This window comes from Bos indicus, chromosome 4 (genome assembly GCF_029378745.1).
Source record: "Bos indicus isolate NIAB-ARS_2022 breed Sahiwal x Tharparkar chromosome 4, NIAB-ARS_B.indTharparkar_mat_pri_1.0, whole genome shotgun sequence".
NCBI lineage: Eukaryota > Metazoa > Chordata > Mammalia > Artiodactyla > Bovidae > Bos > Bos indicus.
The window spans coordinates 108,005,452-108,029,151 of NC_091763.1; the positions used below are offsets into that span (position 1 = coordinate 108,005,452).

Below are 23,700 nucleotides of genomic sequence, written 5' to 3' on the forward strand. Positions count from 1 at the left end.
GCTGATCAAATTTGCCTGTTATTCCAGGTATCTCTTGACTTCCTACTTTGCATTCCAATCCCTGATGATGAAAAGGACATCTTTTCTTTTTGGTGTTCTAGAAGGTGTAGGTCTTCATAGAACCATTCAACTTCAGCTTCTTCAGCATTAGTGGTTGGGGCAGAGACTTGGATCACTGCAATGTTGAATGGTTTGCCTTGTTAGCAAAACGGGATCATTCTGTTGTTTTAGAGATTTTATCCAAGTACTACATTTCAGACTCTTTTATTAACTACGAGAGCTACTCTATTTCTTCTAAGGGATTCTTGCCCACAGTAGTAGATATAATGGTTATCTGAATTAAATTTGCCTGCTCCCGTCCATTTTAGTTCACTGACTCCTAAGATGCTGATGTTCATTCTTGCCATCTCCTGCTTGAACATGTCCAATTTACATTAATTCATGGAGTTTATAGCATTGGACTTTACTTTCACCACCAGACACATCCACAACTGACTATTGTTTCCACTGTGGCCCAGCTTCTTCATTCTTTCTGGAGCTATTTCTCCACTCTTCTCCAGTAGCATATTGGACACCTACCAACCTCGGAGACTCATCTTCCAGTGTCGTATCTTTTTGCCTTTTCATACTGTTCAGACACGACTTAGCGACTGAACAAGAACAACAATATAAACTGACATGGTAAGGAGTATGTGGACCATAATATCCTTAGCCTCTTATTCAATGCCTTGCACAAAATGGAAACACAACAAATATTATGTTGAATAATTGAGGAAATTAAATAATTGAATGAGAGTGCCTACTTGGGTTGAAGAGGGTGACTCTGCTTGTAGACTAACTATTGGAGATGGTAAAATTTAAGAGTTGCGGTCCAACCAAGGAAATATTGACCCCATTCTTTCTAAGAGTTGAGGTCCAACCAAGGAATGAAAGGATATCCACAGCAGGATGCTCAGTGGATCTACTGGGAGAATGGGATGAAAATATTAGAACCTTTCATTATATTTATTTTCATCTCATTATTTTAAATATCTGTTTTCTATATTATAAAGTACCTGTATATTATTGGGCTTCCTTGATGGCTCAGACGGTAAAGAGTCTGCCTACAATGCAGGAGACCCGGGTTCAATCCCTGGGTCGGGAAGATCCCCTGGAGAAGGAAATGGCACCCCACTCCAGTACTCTTGCCTGGAAAATACCATGGACAGAGGAGCCTGGTAGGCTGCAGTCCATGGGGTCGCAAAGAGTCGGACACCACTGAGTGACTTCACTTTCACTTTGTATATTATTTACAACAGAATAAAACACACTGTAACCATTCTAGGAAAAGATGTGGTCATTCTCAGATATTATTTTCCAGGTGTTTTGTCCATGGGATTTCCCAGGCAAGAATACTGGAGTGGGCTGCCATTTCCTCCTCCAGGTGGTGGTGGTTGTTCAGTTGCTCAGTCGTGTGTGACTCTTTGCGACCCCATGAACTGCAGCACACCAGGCCTCCCTGTCCATCACCAACTCCCAGAGTCCACCCAAACCCATGTCCATTGAGTCGGTGATGCCATCCAGCCATCTCATCTTCTGTCGTTCCCTTCTTCCCCTGCCCTCAATCTTTCCCAGCATTAGAGTCTTTTCAAATGAGTCAGCTCTTTGCATCAGGTAGCCAAAGTACTGGAGTTTCAGCTTCACCATCAGTCTTTCCAATGAAAATTCAGGACTGATTTCCTTTAGGATGGATGGGTTGCATCTCCTTGCAGTCCAGGGGACTCTCAAGAGTCTTCTCCAATACCACCATTCAAAAGCATCAATTCTTTGGTGCTCAGCTTTCTTTATAGTCCAACTCTCACATCCATACATGGCCACTGGAAAAACCATAGCCTTGACTAGATGGACCTTTGTTGACAAAGTAATGTCTCTGCTATCCCCCTCCTCCAGGGGATCTTCCCAACTCAGAGATCAAACCTGTATCTCCTGTGTCTCCTGCATTGCAGGTGGATTTTTTGCCTGCTGAGCCATTGAGGAAACCCAAATAAGACGCAGAGGTCTACATATTAATATTATCCTATGATATATGTGCCCAAGCTAAAAATACCTATAGGTAAAATTTCAAGAACTGTGAACCTCTAGAGACCTAAGGAGAGTGTGAAGTCAAGCCATGAACGATCTTGAAGGTCATACAGGCTACTGAATTTGGACTTTATGCTTCCAGAGATGGGGCTCTTCTAAAGGGTTTTGTTCAGTTTTATTGAGGATAATGGACAAATAAAAATTGTATATGTTTAAGGTACACAACTTGATGTTTCAATATACATACACATTATGAAATGATCACCACAATGCAGCTTATTAACATTCATCACCTTACATAGTTACCACTTCTTTTTTCTTTTTCTTCTCTGCTAATTCTTTACCACACTTCACGGTGAAAGGGGCTTCCCTGGGGCTTATGCTTCTATTTTGGCGTATTCCATTCCTGCTATTGGTATGCCTTTCCTCCTCTCCACCATGAAACAGAATACTTTTTAAAGACAAGTCAACTCAAACATCATCTTATCCATGAAGCCTTTTCCTACTCTCCAAGCAGTACTCTCTCCTTTATGCGTGCATCACACTTTGTGTGGATCCCAACATAATACTCCTCACATTCTGTTATCCTTATTCGCTACTTTTTCTCCTCATTTAGATTGAGAGTTCTTTTGGGGGCAGAGAGTTGGGTTTTGTATATTGAGTTCTAAAAAAAAATGCATATTAAGTAAATGAAGGGAAAAAAAGTGTAGGCAATCACTATTTACACCTTGAATAGCATTACATTCAGGCTAGAGCCAATGTGCAAAGTTTGAGAAAAGAAATAAAGGGGAACCAAGGGTGAGAAAGAAAAACACGTTCATCAGAATAGAACAGGATAGTTAAGAACCACACTGGTCAAGTCAGGGTGGATTTAAAGGAGAAAGATGGAGAGACCACAGTTGGTCAAATTAAGAAAAGAACTGAGTTCAAAATCATTCAAAGGTGGGTCGGGGATCAGGTAGAAAGCAGAATCAGAAAGGCCAGAGAAGTATAGAAAGAACTGATCCTGGATGAGCTGAGGGTCATTTAACTAAATGGGAGGCCACAGAGCCAACACTGTGGGATGGTGGGACCGGGAGGACATCTGGTCAGGTCAGCGACAGCCCGGGGGAGAAATCCGATGCTCCAGAAGGTCACTATAATAATCCCTTTGCTCTCAAAACCTAGAACTACACAGGACAGTTCCCTGTCCTTCCCACACCGTGCTGGATTTCAAAGGCACTGACTCCAGTTAAAATGCACCACCTTCCCCAAATCCAGAACCTTTTTTTTCCCTCATTGAATACATCTCTCATTTTAAAATAACTTTACTTTGAATTAGTTTACCTTTCCCAGCTCTTACCGCTTTCTTATTGTAAATGCATTTAACATGCATAACTATCAGGCACTGTTAGGAAAGAAAACTAGCCCATATCAATCACCTTCTACCCTTGTACTAAGGTGATTCTATATATTAGCTTAGTGAATCACCACAACAACCTAGGGAGGTAGGTATTATTAAATATTACTTTCCCCACATAAGACAGTAGAAAAACGAAGCATAGAAGGACAAAGAGGAAGCACAGGAAGGTTAATAATGCCAAATTTTTGCATTAAGTAAGTGGTGAGCTGTGCTGCGTGTTCTCAGTCATGTCTGAGTCTTTACGACCCACTGGACTGTAGCCCACCAGGTTCTTCTGTCCATGGAATTTTTCAGGCAAGAATATTGGAGTGGGTTGCCATTTCCTTCTCCAGGGGATTTTCCTTGGTCCAGAGACTGAACCAATGTCTCTTGTGTTTCCTGCTTTGCTGGTGGATTCTATACCTGCTGAGCCACTGAAAAGTGGTGAAGGTGGGATTCAAATCCACCCGTATCTGAATCTAAATTCCATCCTCTTTCTACTGTATCATTCTCTCTCGTTTCTGGTCCTTTATAGAGGAAACGGCCCAAGCAAAATATCAAGATCTTGGAATAGGATGACTGGCCTTATTAAGAAGCCCACTCACCAAGAACATGGAAAAGAGAAAAGGAAGAAGAATGCTATGCACAGTGAAGGGAAGAGAAAACTGGAGTGCTGGGTGATTCCCACATTGCAAATACCCTGCAGACAGTGTTGCTCCATGGGGAGAATCAACCCCCTAAGTGGTAATTTTCAGCTTTCCTACATCTTACTACTAGTTGAAAAGTCAGGTCAAGCCTTGTATGCCTAACTCTCAATGACCCCAAGATCACTGACTCAAGGGTAGTGACTTAAGAAAAAAAAACAAACGCTGATAGGTCAAAGCTGGCAGATTAAGAGAAGGTCAAGTCTCTGAGACTTGACACTCAGAGAAGATGAAGGGCTAGAAGGAGAACCAAGGGAAGTCAGAGTGGAGCAGGAAGAATAATCAGGCTGGTTTAGAAGGCAGTGCCAGGAACTTCCATGGTGGGCCAGTGATAAGACTCTGTGCTTCCAATGCAGGGAGCATGAGTTTGATCTCTGGTTGGGGAAATAAGATCCTACATCCCATGTGCTGCATGGCGCAGCCAAAAGATTAAAGAAGAAGGCAGTCCCAGCACCTCTGACCACACTACCCACTCCCAGGAGATAGGACGAAACAGCAGAGATCAGTCACTTCTGCCCAGGATCCAACTGGCCCAGCTCAGCCATTAGAAATCAAGGGCTATCTCACACTCTGGACTGAATTCTCTCTCCCAGTTGAGAAATAGACAGTTCTAGCTTAAACTTTTTGACTAACTGCACTCCCCAATCTTCTCCTCTTGCTGAGCGTATGGCAAGTGAGAGACCTGTGCTTACACACCTTAACTCTGAGTCCTGGTTTTCCCCATGTCCACCCACACCTTACACAGCAGCTCAGAGTAGGTTAAAGGTTTCTGGACTACTCAGGGCTTAACTCCTCAGAGTAATACAGCCAAAGTAGCACATTCTTTAAATATAGACATGTATCAGGACCCTATTGGAGAAGAGACCAAGTGGCATTCTGTCCTAAAGCCTGTTCCAATGCTGGTAGGCCTGGTCAGCTGGGATCAGTGCAGTAGCCAATGGGCACAGTAATCTGGAAATGGTCTAACCAACTAGCTGTTGGGCTTATAGACCATGGCAGTCCTAAGAACAAAACAGTCAGAAAGCCCATTAAGATTCTACTTACCTTCTCAAGTGATGCTAATGGTAAAGAATCCACCTGCCAATGCAGGAGCCACGGGAGAGGCAGGTTCAGTCCCTGGGTTGGGAAGATTCCCTGGAGGAGGGCATGGCAACCCACTCCAGTATTCTTGCCTGGAGAATTCCATGGACAGAGGGGCCTGGTGGGCTACAGTCCAGGGGTCACTCAGAGTCAGACACGACTGAAGCAACTTAACACGCTTGACTTATTTCATGGAAATTTCATGGACTTATTTCATGGAAACCCCTGGAGTAAGGAGTGAGGTTAGGGGCTGATCTAATTGAAATGAACATACCAAAAATCTCTGTCCCCTACATGAGGGATTCTTACCCTACGTGCATAGGGAACTATACCATAGAATGTTATGGGTTCCCTGAAGTCTATGAAAGTGAAAGTCACTCAGTTGAGTCTGATTCTTTGTGACCCCATGAACTATAGAGTCCATGGAATTCTCCAGGCCAGAATACTGGAGTGGGTAGTAGTTCCCTTCTCCAGGGGATCTTCCCAACCCAGGGATTGAACCCAGGTCTCCCGCATTTTAGACATACCAGCTGAGCTAGCTACCAAGGAAGTCCTCCCTGAAGTCTGTGAAGAGGCATAAAGACAGACCCACTCAACCTTGGTCTCAGAGACCCAGAAAACACAAAGTTTCCCTGAAAACATCAGAGGAAAAAAATATAGGCAGGAGAAAATGCACACGCCTGAGATGTAGGCTTAGATACTTACATACCAACACACATACTTGTCCTGGGAAGAAGCCAGAAGGAACCCATATCCTGAGAGATGTGAACTCAGATCATACAAAGAGAAAAGACATGGACAAACTATTTCGGAGAGGCCTGGCACTGGGAGAGATGGTCTCCTAGGGAGTCAAAAGCCAGGAGGAAAGGGAAAGATGGGGAACTGGGGGATTGAGGAGTAGGGGGCAGGAGTGCAGGCAGAAAAGTGAAAAAGGAGCCGGATACACCCTTCCTCATGTAGGAAGAGACTGGTAGCCATGAAGGAAGAGAAATTAACATTGAGGCTTCATGATAAAGACTCAAATACAGACGAACACAGAAAAACTCAAGAGACACAGACTGGCCAAGAGGTGAGCATCAGAAGAACACCGAAGCGGGGGCCGGTCAGGGGCCAGCTCAGGTAAAGACCTGGAGAAACACCCGGGAGAAGAAACCAGGCAGATCTGAGAGACCTAGCCGGCCCAGGGGAGGCCCCGCGGTCCGCTCTCCGCTCCCACGCCCTCGGGCCCGCCCGCGGGCCCAGGGCTCCCCGCCCGGCCCCGGGCTCCCAGCCCGGCCCGGCCGGCACTTCCCAGCTCTGACGCGGGCGCTGCCTTCACACCAATGAGGCCGCGGCGCGGACCGGCCCCGGCCCTCCCCCAGGAAGGTGTGTCCCTGGTTTCCTCACCTGAAACTTCCGAGGAGAACCAGATCCCTCCCTCCCGGCCGGGCGGGGCGGCCGGGGCCTGCGCTGGGGACGGCCGGCCGGCGGGGGACCCGAGGGCACGCGGGGGGGCGCCCGGACAGCATGTGACACTGACCCAGGTGGGTGCCCGGTGCCCGGCTCCGGGCGGGCGGCTGTGGCGCGCCGGCGGAGGGGAAGGGAGGGAGCGGGAAGCCCGGGAATCGAGGCCTTCACCTTGGGAGCAGCCCCCGCGGGCTCCCGGGGCGCGGGCTCCACAAAGTGGCGGGGAGCGCGCCGGGCAGGTGGGCGGAGGTGGGGTGCGGGGCCCGAGCACCTGGTCTGGGAGAGGGGAGAGAAGCGGGAGGAAGGGCTCCTGCCTGGAAAACTTTGCTTCCGGCCTGCTCCCCGCCTCGGAAATGGGCACCCTGCCCCTAAGATGTTCCGCGGGCCGGTAATCAGGGCTCTTTTTTCCAAGTCCAGGCCCTGGGGAAAGCCCGCTCCTGTAATAAGATGTAGCCAAGATTCCCTTTGTGGACGGACGCCGTCCCTGGAGGTCTTTTGCCGTCTCCTTTTTCCTACTCGGGCCGGGCCTTCCTTCGCTTATCTGCCTGTGGACTCGCCTACTGTGTGTGTGTCTAAGCTATTCGCTGGGAGCCGAGGAGGTGCCTCAACCTGTAAACAAGGGCTCGCGCCCTGCCCCCCTCCCCTGTTTCCCCACACCCGGGGAGGGCTCCCAAAGCTTCTTGCGGATCCTAGCTTTGCCTTCAGAACCCGGCGAGGTCGGAAGGGAGCTGTTCAGAGCTGGGGTGGGGGCGGGGGTGCTAGAACACCCTTCTGAGCCCCGATTCGCAGCATCCCTCCCAACTCCGTTCCGCAATTCTCAGATCTAAGCCCCTGCTCGCCTTCCTGAATCTGGGATTCCCAAGGCAGATTTGCCCTCCTGTCTGCCTAGACGTGAACTCTGGCCAAGCCTCTTGTCAGATTGAGGGGAAGGGTGTGTCTGACAGACAAGGGAGATAGGGTGAGTTTTCTGTCTTTTGTCCCCTTCTGTTCCCCTACTGCTGTCCAGGATCTTGCATCCTGTGTCGACTCCAGAATTCCCAGCCCCTGACTAAAGAGCTCCTGATGTGGCCTCTTGTTCAGACTTCCTGGTTTAGCTCCCTACCCGCCCCCCCACCCCCCAACCCCAGGCCCTGGCAAAATGGGGATCATCTGTTCGCCAGTCTGTGGGCCTGAAATTGGAATCATGTCCTTGGAGGGGGTTCTTGGGGGGCTGGGGAGGGGAAGGGATGTGGGGCGTCAATCAAATGAGACTGTCCCACAGGAGGAATGTAGGTCATTGTCCTGGTGGGGCAGAAAGAGCAGGCAGGAGATGAGAGGAGGAATCTCTTATCAGAAGGACACGGTGGTTCTTAGTCAAGAGTCTGCATCATTTCGGGGTTCCTGGAGTGTATGGCTGTCCACAATGTGGTCTGTCTGGGGTTGTCTGCGGCCTCATTAAGCATAGTGATTGTGGGATAGACAAAGAGTATGTCATTCGTGGTGTCTGGAGTGGTCAGTCACACTGTGGTGTGGACAAGGACGGGATCCGGCTTACTCAAGTGGTGTAGACCCAAGCAGATGATTTACAGCATTTGGTGCAGACGGGTGAGTCACTCACCACGTCTGTGGAGTAAACTGGAGCTGGTCACGTACAGTGTCAACAAGGTGACCGTCAGGGTCTATGTTAAGGACACAAACAGGTCACTCACACTTCTGTGTGGATGGCACCAGGGCCACCGGTGGGTTTGTGGGCTGTGTGTTAGCATTGCCACTAATGATGGTCTGTGTAAGCCCACTGGGGCTACAAAGCAGTGAATGATGTGGTGTTTTCAGACATTAGGGAATAGATAGAGGTGTTTATTACAGCTTCCACTTGGATGGTGGGGCTTTCCTCAAATATGTAGAACACAGATCTTAGCGTTAGTGGTCCAGAAAGCTACTCTTATTTTGATGTAGCATCAAGGGCAGTAATGTCAAACAGTGAATAAAGGCATCCATCTATGGGTCTTATTTTGGAAAGCAAAATGAGAACATACCTTTTGATTTGGTGGGCATTTTCCTAAAATAGAATATAGATGACACTGTAAATGCTACAAAGCAGTGGATGATGCAATATTTTTAGACATTAGGAAATAGAGGTGTTTATTAGTTTTTCCGGAGAAGGCAATGGCACCCCACTCCAGTACTCTTGCCTGGAAAATCCCATGGATGGAGGAGCCTGGAAGGCTGCAATCCATGGGGTCGCTGAGGGTTGGACATGACTGAGCGACTTCACTTTCACGCATTGGAGAAGGAAATGGCAACCCCCTCCAGTGTTCTTGCCTAGAGAATCCCAAGGACGGGGGAGCCTGGTGGGCTGCCATCTATGGGGTCGAACAGAGTCGGACACGACTGAAGCGACTTAGCAGCAGCAGCAGCAGCATTACAGTTTTTCACTTCAATGATGGGGGTTCTATCTTCCTCGGATAGGTAGAACACATGTCTTAGCAGATAACGGTCCAGAAAGCTACTCTTATTTTGATGTAGCATCAAGGCCAGTAATGTCAAACAGTGAATAAAGGCATCCATCTATGGGTCTTATTTTTGAAAACAAAATGAGAATGTGTCTTTTGATTTGGTTGGTATTTTCCTAAAATAGAATACAGATGACACAGTGTAAATGCAGAAGTACTGTAATCGCGAGAGTACTTCAGTGATTTGTGGTGTAAGTCAGGATATTTGAAACTAACACTGCTGAAAAATCCTCTCCAGAAGTACACTTGGTACTTGGTGTTGGACTGAAGAAGCAGTAGTGTGATGAGGGGTGCAGGTGAGGAGGAGGGATATCATTGAAATACAAATTCACATCTGGTGAGTTGAAATAGACCTGAGCTAAGGTATTGGGGGCTTTATGGGGGGAGGGTTGAGTTCTTGAGTTCTGTCACACACTGTCATGTGGGTGACTTGGAGTTTTGTCCTGAAAGAAGTCATAAGTGAACAGGGGCAGCAGATGCAAAAATGACCCTGGCCTGGAGGAAGACCAGGTCACCATGGTGCCATGCTCTGTCTTTGCCTGTACTCGGATAAAGATGATCATTCACCCCCAGCGCAGAAAGCGATGAGGCAGTGGCTTTAAGATAATGGGAAGTGCAAAAAAATCTCTCTCTTGATGCCTTTATGTGAGTAAAACCAAGTTTTACAGATTTCCTTTAGCTCTGGTACATTCTTGGTTTGTAATGCCTGATTCCCATAGGATTATAGCACAGGACGAAGAGGGACACCTAACTTGATAGCAGCTACCTGGGATCAACAGGAGGCCCATCAAGTCCCCTCAGACTGAGGGACAGGGAAGGAAGTAGTGGATGGGAAGCTGAGCTGCCCTCTATAGGGTTGCTGTCCCTGTGAACAGAATGCCCAAGGGAGCTAGGTCACCTCAGGCCAGCAGTGGCTCATCCTCCGCTTCGACCACCCAGACCCCAGGTTCAGCCAGTGGCACCAGCAGCACATCGTCCTCATCCTCTGGGGACAGGACTGTTGTGTGGGGTCCAGGTGACGCCCGGGTTGGTCCAGGGGGCCGCAGGCTGGGCAGGAGGCGGCCTCGTGGGGCCTGTACCACTCCAGACAGCAGTGATGGCTCCAAGGGCACCGCAGGCAGTGGCCCTGGGGCTTCAGGGACAGTAGGGCAGGCTGGGGATGTGCTGGCAGGTGGCAGTGGAGCCTTGAGGCATATGAGGGCTGAGCCGGTGACCACCAGTAATGCCAAAGGCGTAAAGATGGTGTTGAGAATAGTGTCAGTGGGAGACACTGACTAGAGTGGAACGGAAGATGTTCGTGCAGCACATACTGTCCGTAGATAACAACCTGAATGTAGCAGAAACACGCTTATGTATTTAGAGGCTGCTTGCTTGAGGACGTGACAGTGTTTGGGTCTGTTGTTGTTGTTCAGTCGTGAAGACTCTTTCGCAGCACCGTGGAGCTCACCAGGCTCCTCTCTCCACGGGCTTTCCCAGGCAAGAATACTGGAAGGAGTTGTCCAGGCAATCTTCCCCACCCAGGGATCGAACCCACGTCTCCTGCATTGGCAGCAGATTCTTTACCACGGAGCCACCAGGGAAGCCTGTGTATGGGTATAGGACCGGGACAATACACATGTCAGGGAGGCGAGACTACAGATTTAATCACTGGGTCGCCTTAGGCAGGTAGGAGCCAAGTTTCAGAAAGTGTTCACGGTGAGCAGGTATATTATTTAATGTGCGGTTGGGAGAAGAAGGTCACGTCACTGCAGGATCATCTATAGTGATTATACTATTCTGTACTTAGGCTGAGTGTCGGGGGCAAATCACACACTGTGTCAATTAACTGGAAAAGGACATAAAAGCCCTTGTACACAGTATGCTTGTGTTAGACATGGCCCTTTAGCCCATAGAGATGGTACCTGTGTGAAGTGACCAGGAGCTTGTCTCATGCGACAGCTGCCGGGTGGCGAGGGACATGCTCATTTGGTTATGTCAAGCTGTCCCTGTAGAGTCTGCAGGGTGGTTTAGTGTTTTGTGTGTGTGTGTGTGCATGCACGTGTGTGCTTATGTGAGTGTCTATGCACGTGCAATATCTCAGCAAGAGAGCCAGCATTGGGGGTGGTGGGTTTCCTCTCTAAGCTTAGACCAGACAGGGAAGGGTGAGTCCAGGTGGAGCTGTGAGTTCTATAGGGCCCCAGGGTCTCCTCTAGACTAGTGACCGGCCAGCTTTCTTACAGCTGGACTTCCGGTTGCTCATGGTAGACTGAAGTCAGGAGACCATGTTTTGAGTTCACCTGTACTCAGGAAACTTGAAGGTTAGCTGACTTTCAGTTTCCTCATCTGTAGATTAGGCAAAATTTTCTGTGTGTCTCCAAAAGTCCATCCTGCTCATAAATCCAATATTTGCCTCTTACACTTTCTTTCTCCCAAGACACATACAATTCCTGACATGTCTGCTACCACCAGTGTTACCAATCCTTTTTTTTTTTCTTCATTTTTTATGTTGCCTTCTTTAATCTTTATTAGGACTCTTTGCAAACAGCATATATTATCCCCTTTCTGAGAATAAGAGAAAAAAAATGTTCAACTACATGATTTCTACAATTATGTTAAAATTAGTAAGATACGAAAAAGGCAGAACTAAAAGTTGGACAACATTCTTGTAAGTCTATGTTCTTCCTTCCTTCATCTGTGCAATAAATCTTTGCTGAGGGCCAGCTAAGCTGCGGGAAGAAGGAATTGAACAGTTAACATGGCAGCATCTGTGTTTTCCTGAAGCTCATGGTCTGGCCCAGAAAGTAGACACTATATGCATAACTCCAAGTGTGAAAGAAGTAGTCAAGTGTCCTCTGGGCAGGAGAAGAGGACTCCAGGTCCCAGAGCCACACCCGTGAAGGCCTCCAGGTGACAGGAAGGGGAGCTGAAGGCTCTGGAAGCCAGTGGGATGGGGGAAGTGGTGACCGACAAGGATGCTGCTGTAGGGAAGACAGAGGCCAGGTTGTGGAGGGCATGCTACCCAAAATATATATTTGGGTTTCACTCCAATAGTTAGAGACTACTGAAGAAATTTAACCAGAAGTGGGGCCTTTGATCACTCAGGCACTAAGGAGAGAATGCCTCGGAAAGAGGGCAAGAGAAGCTGTGTGGAGGCCAGTGGCCAGCTGCAGTGAACTGGGTACGAGAGGGCAGCCGCATGGACCAGACTCTAGCAGTGGAGATGGAGAAAAGTGCACAGACTTGAGTGAGATTTAGGAGGAAGGATCCAGAGGAGTTAATGCTCAATTAAATATGGGGAATGTCAGCCAGGAGGGAAACAAGAATTTTTATTCCATCATGGAAAAATATTTACTGAGTGCTTAGTATGGGTCACGTATTATATTCTGTTGTTCAGTTGCTAAGTCGTGTCTGACTCTTTGCAACCTCATCATGGACTTCAGTTTGCCAGGGCTCCCTGTCCTTCACTATCTCCTGGAGTTTGCTCAAGTTCATGTCCATGGAGTTGGTGATGCCATCCAACCATCTCATTCCCTGCTGGCCTACTCTCCTTTTGCCTTCAATCTTTCCCAGCATCAGGGTCTTTTCCAGTGAGTCAGCTGTCGTAGGTATAGACAATTGAGCAAAACAGATGTTGTTCTTGATCTTCTGAAGCTCATTGTTTGAGATTGATGATAAACTAAAATACACACGTAACTACATAATTACAATTGTGTAAGTGCTACAAAGGAGAAATAAAGTGAACTCTAGGTGATAAGTGCTACAAAGAGGAGCAAAGTAACCCAGTTAGAGGGTTCAGTCAGTCAGTCAGTTCAGTCACTCAGCTGTGTCCGACTCTTTATGACCCCACGGACTGCAGCACGCCAGGTTTCCCTGTCCATCACCAGCTCCCAGAGCTTACTCAAACTCATGTTCATTGAGTCCTTGATGCCATCCAACTATCTCATCCTCTGTCGTCCCCTTCTCCTCCCACCTTCAGTCTTTCCCAGCATCAGGGTCTTTTCCAATGAGTCAGTTCTAATGAGTCAATTAAAGGGTTGGGGAAAACTTAAGAGGAAAAAATGTAGTCTCACAAATAACTACCTGTATGTGTAATGTCAAATTGGTGTCCACTGCAGTGTCAAATGTCAGATGCTGGCAAGAACCACCGAAAATAAGCATCCACAGAGTCTTGTTTAGAGTTAGCACGTTGAAGGTTGTAGGGGAGGTGAGCAAAGTGGTGCCCTTAAAGTTCGGTTGGAGGTAGAGGAGATGCAAGGATATGAGAAGAGCAGGTGTGAAGAACTCCAAGTGCATCTTGGAAAGAGAAGAAAGCCACAAACATGCTTAAAGGCTGGTGGGATGGTTCCAACAGAGAAGGTGAAGGTGCTAGAGAACGAGCTAACCCACTGCACCAGGTCCTGAGAAGGCAGGCTACAGAAGATGGCACTTGGAGGTGAGGGTGCTCTGGCATAGTCAGAGGGGAATGATGGACAGAGGGAAGTGTGGGTTGCTCTGAACTGCAAGAAACAGAAGCAATTCCTCTCCATTGGTTTGTAAATTCTTTGCAAAGTAGCAAAGAGAGGTGGGAAGATCAAAATATGACAAGTGATGAGATGAGTTCATGCTAGAGAGAAGGGGGGAGTAAGATGATGAGGGGTCCCCAGTTTGATGGCCCTCATTGGAGTGGGTACCCTTTGTATCTACTCTTGTTCTTGTCTAATCTCATCTGGTTCTCATCTAAGTCTAGTTATCATTCCACTTTACTAAAGCTGTTATATAATTGAAACACAATTTTTTTGTTGTTGTTAATTAGTCACAGGCTTTGCTAGACACTCTGTAAAATAAGGTGAGTGAAATTCAGACCCTCTATAAAGGAGATTATACGGTGCTGTGGTATCTCAGGCACCGGCCATAATGGCCAGACCTGTTTTAATCCCGTCAGCAGTTTAGAAGGAGGATTCCCCTCCAGACACTGCTCCTCTGGGCTGTAAGATCTAGGGTGTGTCCCTCACACTGTTTGGGAGTTATATGGGCCTGAGTCACTCTTGGTGTCCAGAGAGTCGACAGGGAGACACCATGACGTCATACCACCTAGAGCTTAATGACCACTGGGGAATGCTGGGAGCTCTCTGACAGCGGTCTGGTGCCCTAACGTAATTGTTTTCATCTGTCTCCTTCACAAGACTGCAGGCTCCATGAGGACACAGTCTGTTTGCCTCGTTTGCTACTGAATGCCCCACCCTTGAAAGGGTGACTCGGCAAATATTTATTAAATGAACAAATCAATGATAAATTTTATAGAAGCCACTGCTTACTTTGTGAAGGACGTTTTGTCTCAAAGAATGACTGCAAATGGAACCAAAGAAATGCCCCATGCTTGTTCTTTATGGTCTGTCCCTCTGGATAAATAACAAATAAAGCGGAAGAGGGGGTGGAAACTTGGTCTCTTATTCCTCTTTAGGATTCAGTGCTGATGGAGGCGGAGGAGCCCCAGCATGGAGCCTCGACTCCCATCCCTGCCAGAGCAGAATTCCCTGTTATCTGGGCAGCTCCCATGAGGAGCAGCAAGACCCCTGCCTTGGAGCCTGCAGCCGAAGAGGGTGAGGACCCGCGGTGTCAGTGGGCTGAGGGCTGCACACTCTTGGAGACCCAGCAGAGACACGTGAGGGATGAGAATGACCGTGCAGCTGAGAGCATGACCTCTCTCCTCAACGAAGCCTCTCCAGAGGTGGAGACCGACCAGGAAACCCTGATGGCTGAGGCCTGTGATGATACCCCCTCATGCCAGGAGGCCGGGCCCTGGAGCCTGGAAGATAGACAGGCAAGGATGCCAGCTTCCCTGGATTTCCTGGCCTGCCCTGACCAGGGTGACTGTCTGGACACGGCCTCGGTATCCAGGGATCTGGACACCAGCGTGGAGGTGGACTTTAAACCAGAACTCACGTCTTTGATATTGGAAACGGGACAAGCAGAAGGGAAGGAGGAAACATCCTCCAACGCCTATGCCCGGACCAGACACAGGCCTTCCTGTGATGACGAGCACCCGGCTGAGACCAGCCGGCCCCTGGAGGACTCGGAGTGTGGACCTGCAAGGCAGGAAAGTCCAGGCCTCGTGTGTCTCCAGGGAACTGAGGGGCTGGAGGAAGGGGGACCTCAGGGAGAGGCTGCTGGCTCTGCTGGGCTTTCCGGGGCTCCAGAGCAGATGGGAGAGCAGGTTAAAGGTGCAGAGGAAGAAGGGAGACAGAAACAGCAGCAGATGCAAAATGACATGGTGCTCGAAGATCCAGGAGAAAGAGAGGGGTGGTGCTGCAGGGAGGAGTTGGGGGGTCTGAATTATGGGGAGTGGGACTGGAGGACTTGGAGCCACGGGGATCCAGAACAAGGGGAGCAGAAAGGGAGGGAGTTAACAGGGCCAGAGGAGAATGAGGTGGGTGCTCAGGACGGGGAGAATCAAAGCTCAGCAAGTAAGTCAGAGAAAGGAAGTGGAAAGCCCGAAGATCCGGGTGCACAGTGGGAAGCCAAGGCAGCAGAGGGGCAGGAGGAAGAAGTGGGGTCACTGGAGGAGGAACCAGAGGGCGGGGAGGGGGACACACCCAGCCGAGGAGGAGAAGAGAGCTGCATAGAACAAGGAGAGCGTGAGGGTCCCACTGCACTGGCTCTGGTCGCCCCTGAGGTCTCTCCTCCCTGTGACCTGTCTCTAGAGGCCTCTTCTCCCCTGAGCAGGATCCCGGGGACTCAAACAGAGCCTGGAGCCGAGGTTCCATCCCCCATAGCTCCGAGTCCTGCCCCAGAACCCACAGGATGCTCCCACCAGCCCTTTTCTTTACCTGGTTCCTGTCCTGCCGAGGAGTCCCTGGACCCAGAAACTGCTCATCGCCACCAGCAAGAGGGCTCTGAGCTGGGGCAGGAGACCGCACGCAGCGTGGGGGCAGAGGTGGTCTCTGCCTACAGTCCCTCTGCGACCCCTCCAAGGAGCCCAGAGGCAGCTGCACCCAGTCCTCCTGAAGGGCCCCCTGGCACGGCTGCCACACCGATGGCCCGTCCCCTGGCTGCCTCTCCCAGGAGGGAGCCTCCTGTCCTTGCCTGTTCTCCAGAAACCTCCAGAGCCTCTTGCCCGACTGACAGTCCATCTCCCCGTGGGGCTCCTAAGACTCCCCCAGCAGCCTGCTACGGCTTCCCCTTGGCGGGCCGGGCCAACCCCCCGGGGTCCCTGGGCAGCCCCACCGGAGCGGTCCAGCCCGTGAGGAGCAACTCCTTCCCCGGGTCTCATGGGACAGAGCCAGCCCCACACCTGGCGGGAATATCCCTGTCCTCCTCCCACTCAGAGTTGCCCCAGAGGCCTCCCAAACCTGTCATCTATGGCTCTGTGCTCCCAAGAAGGGGCAGGAGAACTGTAAGGGACTGTGCCATCATTCCGGAAGCCTCGAGTTCACCACCCGCTCCGGGGCAGGACTTTGGAGAACCGGCTTCAAATCCAGCCATGGCCGGCAGCCCCCCTGACAGTCAGCCGTGGGGACCCACGAAGCACTGGGCCTTTGCCCCCGGGTCTCCTGCCTGTGGCTCCTCCCCAGCCCCTGCAGCCCCCATGGACCTGATGATCCATGAACCTCCGCCCCTGCCTCCCCTGGAGAGAAGGCACGTCCAGCCCTCCACGGTGGAGCCAGACGGCCATCCCCCTGCGGTGATCCCCATGCTGAAGCGGTACAGCCATCCTCCACCACTCACCCTGGGTCCGGGGCTCCACGGCCCCCCCAGGGTACCTCCAGCCCATATTCCTGACCCCTTGGTGGCGAGGGAGCACCGACCGCTGCCCTCCACGCCGGACGCGCCACCCCACACTCAGCACTCTGTCTCTTCCAGGCAGAGATACAACAAGCCGTTACCCCCCACCCCCGACGCCCCCCAGCCCCACCACCCCCTTGTCTTGTCGAGCATCTCAAGGATCTACAAGCCTCTCCCTCCTATCCCTATCCTGGATTCTCCTACTGAACCACCCCCTCTGCCCCCAAAGTCCAAGGGGAAGGGCAGGAGCTCGCAGGGAGGACTCGTGAACTCAGGGGATCAAGGCAGGCCGAGGCCTGTTTGTCAAGAGTGGACAGTCTCCACCCCACCTTCTGCAGGACGGGTCTCCTGGCCTCCAGCCACAGGCCGGTCAACCGACCCTTTGGCTTCCGTCGGCAGGTGTAAGAGTGATACGCCCCCGGGCCTGGCTTTCAGTAACATGACGGCCCTTCTACACCCATCTTCCCCGACCACCCCATGGACTCCAGAGGTCCAGCGACCCACCTCTGAACCCGGGCTCTCAGAAGAGTCTGAAGCCCCTGCCAGAGGGTCTTGGAGAAGAACAGCCCCCCAGGAAGGAAGCAATGGCCTGAGGAGGTCAGAGGTAGGCCCGGTGAGGCAGCCGGAGAAATCGGGCCACATCCTCCTGGAGAAGGCATCGAGCTGGCCCCATCGACGGGACCCGAGAAGGCCAGTGGAGGGCGGCAGTGAGGCGGCGGCGGTCCCCGGTGAAGGGTCGAGTAAGCACAAGGACTGGCACCGGCAGGGCCTGCGAAGACCCTCCATCCTCCCCGAGAGCCCTGTAGGTGAGTGCGGAGCCGGGACCGCGGTGACCTCGCCTCAGAGCAGACTCTGTCCGGCTCTCCCCTCCTCATCCGTCTTCTGTCCTCCAGGCTCCTACTGGTCCCCCTGCTGGCTTCCCTCACCCATGTACCCAGCCCCAGGCAGAGGCAAGTCCTCTAAAACATCTCTGAGCTCATGGCGAGGCTCTTTCTTCTCCCCTTCCGTCTCTCTCGCTCTACTGTGGGGTGCACTTTGATGGTGCATCTCTGTTTGCCAACATTGTTCTGGAACCTTCCCCTCCCCCACCCCTGAGTACTTTCCAGTTACAAACACTTGCTCGATGCCCTTCCACTAGCAGAGAAGGCATCTTCTACTTGTCCATTTCACATTCTGACGCAATGGGAGCAGATCTGGTACCAGTGTCCTCAAATGCTTTTGACTTTGGCTCTTCCCTTTCTCACAGATGCCCAGTTGAACCTTTAACCCACCCCCCATGCCTACATGTCTCACTCTAGGTCTTAGGTTCCTTGGCTCCGTCTGAACACCCCCTCGAAATCTCGGTTACTTTATCCGTTTTCCATTTTCAGACACAAGAGGTCCCGCCATGGAAGGATCCCCTGGCCTGTCGGACGCCATTGTTTTCCGGTGAGTCACCCTCTCTCCCAATGGGTACAGTTTTCTCTCTTTCCTAGGATACTGAGATTTTTATTAGCTGGCAAAGGTGCTGAGATCATGTCTTTTCCAGGGGTAGGGAGGGGAAGGGACCGACACCAGGATTCCAGGGTAGGGAGATCTTTCGTCTACCTGGTTCTTGCAGCTGAATCCCGGTCTCCTATCCATCTAGACCCTTTGGCTGTGAACTAAACCCCGCCATAAAAGTTCAACCTGACATCCATAAGAGCGTCGAACTATGCAGAAGTGTGTCAGGCTACAGCTTGCCTCTCCAGAGGCTTTGGCCTTGATATTCTAGCACATGTCCCAGTGGTCAGAGATTATCTTATTTATCGTCACTTGGGGCTTCTCCATGTCTGATGGCCAGCAAACACCATGGAGCCCTTCTTTATCCCACAGGGAGAAAAAGCCAAAGGAGGTGATGGGAAACTTTTCAAGACGGTGCTCCAAGCTTATCAACTCCTGTGAGTACCTTGAAATATGACTGTGGACCTGCGTGAGTGTTCTTCCTGAGCCGGAGAGGGGTTCGTAGTCATCAGCAGTGGGACTTGGCCAACTGTAGGGAGACATGCCAGGAGAGCCACGGGGCTTGGTGACCTGTTTCGGAGCCTCAACTCCCTATCTCCCTAATTCTCTCCCTCTCCTGCACCTCTTCACCCCTGTAGCTCAGCTGCTTTACCAGGAGTACAGTGATGTGTTTCTGAACAAGGAGATTCAGAGCCAGCAGCGGTTGGACAGCCTGACGGAATCACCGGGGCCCATCTCGCCCCGGCAGCCCCGAAAGGCCCTGGTCTCCTCGGAGTCCTACCTGCGTCGCCTCTCCATGGCCTCCAGCGGCTCCCTGTGGCAGGAGATCCCCGTGGTGCGCAATAGCACCGTGCTGCTCTCCATGACCCATGAAGACCAGAAGCTCCAGGAGGTACCACCAGGGTGGGGTGGGGCAGGGGCTGCAGAAGGGAAAGCGGGGTCTCCTCTGTTCACGTCCATGTCTCCTACTCACCACCACCACCACCACCACCATGACCGGGGTGTCCCTACCACACTCACCACCATGACACTGGGTCACCCCCAGCTTGCTGGGTTCGAGTTGCTTTGTGAACATCACCCCTCTCCCTCCTATCTACCTCCTCCTCACTCCATCAACCATTTACTGCTCCGTGCTATTGGTCTGAGCTCATACAAAGTGACCATGCCCCTGAATTTGATGGGAGAAGTATACACTCAATCTCATTAGTCTAGCTTCAGGCTAGACTTAAATTTCCCTCTTCAACCAAAGGTTCAGCCTACACTGAAGTTTTCCTCTTCAACCAAGACACATGCAGGGGCTTTTTGGTGTTGCCTTGGTGAGTGGCCCTTGCAGCTGTTCTGTGGTTCATGGGTTTCATAGAAGCTTTTGAATGACCATCAAGCTCTGCTTGGTCCTTCCTTCCATTAGCAAGACTACAGTAAAGGCTGTTGGTCTCATGTTAAGTTACTGTCATTAATATATTTTACATGGAGTGCTTATCTTAAAAATCAATTTAAAATATGGGTTAAACCTTTCTTCCTGGAAAGATGACATGGCACAATGGAGAGGCATTCTGGAACAATGTTTAAGCATTTCGGTTCTGGCTTAAATGACCTGGACCCACTTTAATATATACTAGCTATTTAACTTGGGCCAAATTATTGAGCTGGCCAAAAAGTTCATTCAGGATTTTCCATAAGATGTTAAGGAAAAATCCAAATAAACTTTTTGGCTAGCCCAATACTTGATCTTTCCAAGCTTCTGTTTCGTTTGTAAAACTTGGTTGCAAAGAATTTCTGGGAGAATCAGAATTCTAAATTCTATTTACAGTATTTATAGCAGTACGATTTACAATGGCCAAGACATGGAAGCAACCTACATGTCCATTAACAAATGAAGGGCTAAAGAAGATGTGGTGTGTATACAAACATACTCACAGACATAGAAAACAAATTTATAGTTACCAAGAAAGAGTATAAATTAGGAGCTTGGGTTTAGTAGATGCACACTACTATATATAAAGTTATAAACAAGGACTAACTGTGTATCGGGGACTATATTCAATATTTTGTAATAACCTATAATGGAAAAGAATCTGTAAAAGAATATATAGGTGTGTATGCATATGTATGTATCAGTCAGTTCAGTTCAGTCGCTCAGTCATGTCCAACTCTTTGCAACCCCATGGACTGCAGCATGCCAGGCCTCCCTGTCCATCAACAACTCCTGGAGTTTATCCAAACTCATGTCCATTGAGTCGATGATGCCATCCAACCATCTCATCCTCTATCGTCCCCTTCTCCTCCTGCTCCCAATCCCTCCTAGCATCAGTGTCTTTTCGAATGAGTCAGCTCTTCGCATTAGGTGGCCAAAGTATTGGAGTTTCAGCTTCAGCATCAGTCCTTCCAATGAACACCCAGGACTGATCTTCTTTAGGATGGACTGGTTGGATCTCCTTGCAGTCCAGGGCACTCTCAAGAGTCTTCTCCAACACCACAGTTCAAAAGCATCAATTTTTCAGTGCTCAGCTTTCTTTATAGTCCAATTCTCACATCCATTCATGACTACTGGAAAAACCATAGCCTTGACTAGACGGACCTTTGTTGGCAAAGTAATGTCTCTGCTTTTTAATATGCTGTCTAGTTTTCATTCCAATCCCAAAGAAAGGCAATGCCAAAGAATGCTCAAACTACCACACAATTGCACTCATCTCACATGCTAGTAAAGTGATGCTCAAAATTCTCCAAGCCAGGCTTCAGCAATACTTGAACCGAGAACTTCCTGATGTTCAAGCTGGTTTTAGAAAATGCAGAGGAACCAGAGATCAAATTGCAAACATCCGCTGGATTATGGAAAAAGCAAGAAAGTTCCAGAAAAACATCTATTTCTGTTTTATTGACTATGCCAAAGCCTTTGTGTGGATCACAATAAACTGTGGAAAATTCTCAGAGATGGGAATACCAGACCACTTGACCTGCCTCTTGAGAAACCTATATGCAGGTCAGGAAGCAACAGTTAGAACTGGACATGGAACAACAGACTGGTTCCAAATAGGAAAAGGAGTACGTCAAGGCTGTATATTGTCACCCTGCTGGTTTAACTTATATGCAGAGTACATCATGAGAAATGCTGGACTGGAAGAAGCACAAGCTGGAATCAAGATTGCCGGGAGAAATATCAATAACCTCAGATATGCAGATGACACCACGCTTATGGCAGAAAGTGAAGAGGAACTCAAAAGCCTCTTGATGAAAGTGAAAGTGGAGAGTGAAAAAGTAGGCTTAAAGCTCAACATTCAGAAAACTAAGATTATGGCATCTGGTCCCATCACTTCATGGGAAATAAATGGGGAAACAGTGAAAACAGTGTCAGACTTTATTTTTTGGGGCTCCAAAATCACTGTAGATGGTGACTGCAGCCATGAAATTAAAAGACGCTTACTCCTTGGAAGGAAAGTTATGACCAACCTAGATAGCATATTCAAAAGCAGAGACGTTACTTTGCCAACAAAGGTCCGTCTAGTCAAGGCTATGGTTTTTCCAGTGGTCATGTATGGATGTGAGAGTTGGACTGTGAAGAAGGCTGAGTGCCGAAGAATTGATGCTTTTGAACTGCGGTGTTGGAGAAGACTCTTGAGAGTCCATTGGAGTGCAAGGAGATCCAACCAGTCCATTCTAAAGGAGATCAGCCCTGGGATTTCTTTGGAAGGAATGATGCTAAAGCTGAAACTCCAGTACTTTGGCCACCTCATGCAAAGAGTTGACTCATTGGAAAAGACTCTGATGCTGGGAGGGATTGTGGGCAGGAGGAGAAGGGGACGACAGAGGATGAGATGGCTGGATGGCATCACTGAATCAATGGACGTGAGTCTGGGAGAACTCCGGGAGTTGGTGATGGACAGGGACGGCTGGTGTGCTGCGATTCATGGGGTTGCAAAGAGTTGGACACAACTGATCAACTGAACTGAACTGAACTGAGGTTGGTCATAACTTTCCTTCCAAGGAGTAAGTGTCTTTTAATTTCATGGCTGCAGTCACCATCTGCAGTGATTTTGGAGCCCAGAAACATAAAGTCGGCCACTGTTTCCCCATCTATTTGCCATGAAGTGATGGGACCTGATGCCATGATCTTAGTTTTCTGAATGTTGAGCTTTAAGCCAACTATTTCAGTCTCCTCTTTCACTTTCATCAAAAGGCTTTTTGGTTCCTCCTCACTATCTACCATAAGGGTGGTGTCATCTGCGTATCTGAGGTTATTGATATTTCTCCCGGCTATCTTGACTCCAGCTGTGCTTCTTCCAGTCCAGCATTTCTCATGATGTACTCTGCATATAAGTTAAATAAGCAGGGTGACAATATATAGCCTTGACATACTACTTTTCCTATTTGGAACCAGTCTGTTGTTCCATGTCCAGTTCTGTTACTTCCTGACCTGCATACAGATTTCTCAGGAGGCAGGTCAGGTGGTCTGATAGTCCCATTTCTTTGAGAATTTTCCACAGTTTATTGTGATCCACACAGTCAAAGGCTTTGGCATAGTCAATAAAGCAGAAATATGTATGTATATACATATGTATTTTGCATGTGTATATATATGTGTGTGTAACTGAATTCTGTACTCTGCTATACACTTGAAACATTGTAAATCAACTATACTTCAATTGAAAAATAATTTTTAAAAAGTTCCTAGTGCATAGTAGTCAGTCAAAAAATGTTTGTCTCTCTTTTTATTGAAGTATAAATGATTTACAGTATTATATTAGTGGTTTAGTATTTTTATAGGTTATTTTTTATTTAAAGTTATAAGAAAATAATGGCTATATTTCCTTGTGCTGTGCAATATATCCTGTTGCTTATTTATTTTATACATAATAGTGTTTACCTCTTAATCTCAAAGGCTTATCTCGCCCTTCTCCTCTTCCTTATCCGCACTGGTGATCCCAGTTGTTCTCATATATGCGAGTCTGTTTCTTTTTTATTATATACATATATTTGTTTTATTTTTAGGTTCCACATACAGTAGTCTACAGAACATAGACTATTTGTTTTTCTCTTTCTAACTTATTTCACTAAGCATAATACTCTTTCCATCCATGTTGTTGGAAATGGCATGATTTCATTATTTTTATGGCCAAGTAATATTCCATTGTGTGTGTGTGTGTGTGTGTGTGTGTATTTGTATGTATGTATGTATACTACATCTTCTTTATCCATTCATCTGTTGATAGACACTTAGGTTGTTTTGATATCTTGGCTCTTGTAAATAGAGCTGGTATGAACATTGGGGTACATTAATCTTTTTGAATTAGTGTTTTCATTTTCTTTGATATATACC

General features: G+C 48.8%; 1 protein-coding gene across 1 annotated transcript in view; it reads left to right on the forward strand.

Moving 5' to 3' along the window:
- Nucleotides 1–6,621: 6,621 nt before the first annotated feature.
- ARHGEF5 (Rho guanine nucleotide exchange factor 5) overlaps nucleotides 6,622–23,700 on the forward strand; it is a 30,620-nt gene continuing 13,541 nt past the window's right edge. Inside the window, exons 1-5 of the mRNA XM_019959239.2 lie at nucleotides 6,622–6,749; nucleotides 14,584–17,710; nucleotides 18,275–18,332; nucleotides 18,759–18,823; nucleotides 19,025–19,278. Of these exons, the coding sequence (XP_019814798.2) occupies nucleotides 14,596–17,710; nucleotides 18,275–18,332; nucleotides 18,759–18,823; nucleotides 19,025–19,278 (3,492 nt within the window). The 5' untranslated portion in view covers nucleotides 6,622–6,749; nucleotides 14,584–14,595. The remainder of the gene's footprint in view (nucleotides 6,750–14,583; nucleotides 17,711–18,274; nucleotides 18,333–18,758; nucleotides 18,824–19,024; nucleotides 19,279–23,700) is intronic.